The following is a 1,758-nucleotide window of genomic DNA, read 5'->3' on the forward strand; positions in this document are numbered from 1 at the left end:
AATATTTAGTTTTGAGCTAAACATTTAGCTTGAAACTTAAATATTTAGCTAGCTACCTAAATATTTAGGTTGCAACTTAAATATTTAGGTAGCCACCTAAATATTGAACTTAAATATTTAGTTTTGAGCTAAATATTTAGCTTGAAACTTAAATATTTAGCTAGCTACCTAAATATTTAGGTTGCAACTTAAATATTTAGCTAGCGAGTTAAATATTTAACTAGCTACCTAAATATTTAAGTTGCAACCTAAATATTTAGGTAGCTAGCTAAATATTTAAGTTTCAAGCTAAATATTTAGCTCAAAACTAAATATGTCACAAGTTAAATATTTATCTTGTTAACTAAATATTTAATTTGTAAGTTAAACATTTAGTTTATAAACTATGACATTTATAAATGTATGAATCATATGGTGAAAAACTGACTTTGAAAAATAAATCTGTTCTTTTTTTCTTATAAAAGTCTCAATAAAACATAAATATTGGTGGTAATTTTTGACTGTGTAACTTTAAAAACCATATTCCTCCCATCAGACTAAAGAACATGTTTACATGGAAGACAAGCAGAAACTGTAAAAAGTGATGTGAATATCGTCCAACACAACACATCAGAAACATTTCAGGCTCATTTTGTCGTATAACGTCTGTGATTGTCGGGGCTCCGTGTCAGTAGGCCCTCCTGAGCTCATAGGGGGACCAGGAGCTCACCCCGTCCTCCTTCACCCAGGAGGAGTGGGCTTCAGTGCTGCTGGGGAGGCTGTCATGGCCTTCAGAGACCTCATCCGTCACCATCTTGGACACCAGGTCGGTGACGGGGCTGCTCATGTAGGGGGGGCAGGGAAAAGAGGAGGAGGGCACAGTGTAGGGGCTGCTGGTGGTTAAAGGGTGGTAGTGGACGTCCTCCAGGGGGTGCAGGGTGTAGCTGCTGGCAGGGGGGACCATGGAGGAGCCTCGGCTGGGGGAGCGGTACTGAGAGGGGCTCCCCGGGGGTTCTGGACTGGGCATGGAGGCGGGAACGCTGACAGAGGCCAGGTTGTCTGTGCAGAGACTCTCCACCTGTGACACGGGCTCCGGGCCCGGCTGGTCCCAGGAGTCCCTCTGCAGCAGGAAACAAGGAGTCACTCCGTTTCTCATTTCCTCATCAGATACTATAATAATCCTCACAGGAGACCGTTTGTTGTCGCAACATTTCCTTCTGTGATAAACATCCTCTGTGGTACCAAACTTTTTATATAAAATGTTCATCACTTGTGAAAAAGAGAATATAACTCATGACTGATGTCATTCAGCAGCAGATACTTTGTCTATTCAAATGTGTTCCATTGTCTGTGTCCTTAGTCAAATATTTTATGATTTAATGACACTTTTAGAAAACAATCACTGGATTTAAATCTATAAATAATTACATTTTTAACCCAATTCAAGATGGCCGCCACAGCTGAGCAACCCTTATCAGACACAAAATGGCTTTTCTCAGAAACACATATTGTAGGAAAATTTGTTGTGATTCAAGAAAGATTTTGTTTGTACTCTTTATAAAACATTATAAAGACAGATTTTAAATAGTTTTTACACCAAGGGCTTTCCAAAACTGCCTGCCCAAACTATCAGTATCACCTTTACATTGGTGAGCCATCGTATCGAAATGAGGATTAAGTCAAATTAGATCAAAATGACCTAATTACATTTTCAGATTCTTGTCTTTAAAAGCTACATTTTGATACCTGGATCATCCTGATATCATAATTAAATCCATA

The 1,758-nt window shown here is 38.9% G+C and overlaps 1 protein-coding gene across 1 annotated transcript in view; it reads right to left on the minus strand.

Moving 5' to 3' along the window:
- Positions 1 to 475: 475 nt before the first annotated feature.
- Positions 476 to 1,758, minus strand: part of pou2af2 (POU class 2 homeobox associating factor 2) — a gene marked incomplete at its 5' end in the record, with an annotated part of 9,297 nt that continues 8,014 nt past the window's right edge. The window contains 1 exon segment of the mRNA XM_014004418.1: positions 476 to 1,099. Coding sequence (XP_013859872.1) covers positions 668 to 1,099 — 432 coding nt within the window.

Source organism: Austrofundulus limnaeus, unplaced genomic scaffold (genome assembly GCF_001266775.1).
Source record: "Austrofundulus limnaeus strain Quisiro unplaced genomic scaffold, Austrofundulus_limnaeus-1.0 Scaffold23, whole genome shotgun sequence".
In the NCBI taxonomy this organism is placed as follows: domain Eukaryota; kingdom Metazoa; phylum Chordata; class Actinopteri; order Cyprinodontiformes; family Rivulidae; genus Austrofundulus; species Austrofundulus limnaeus.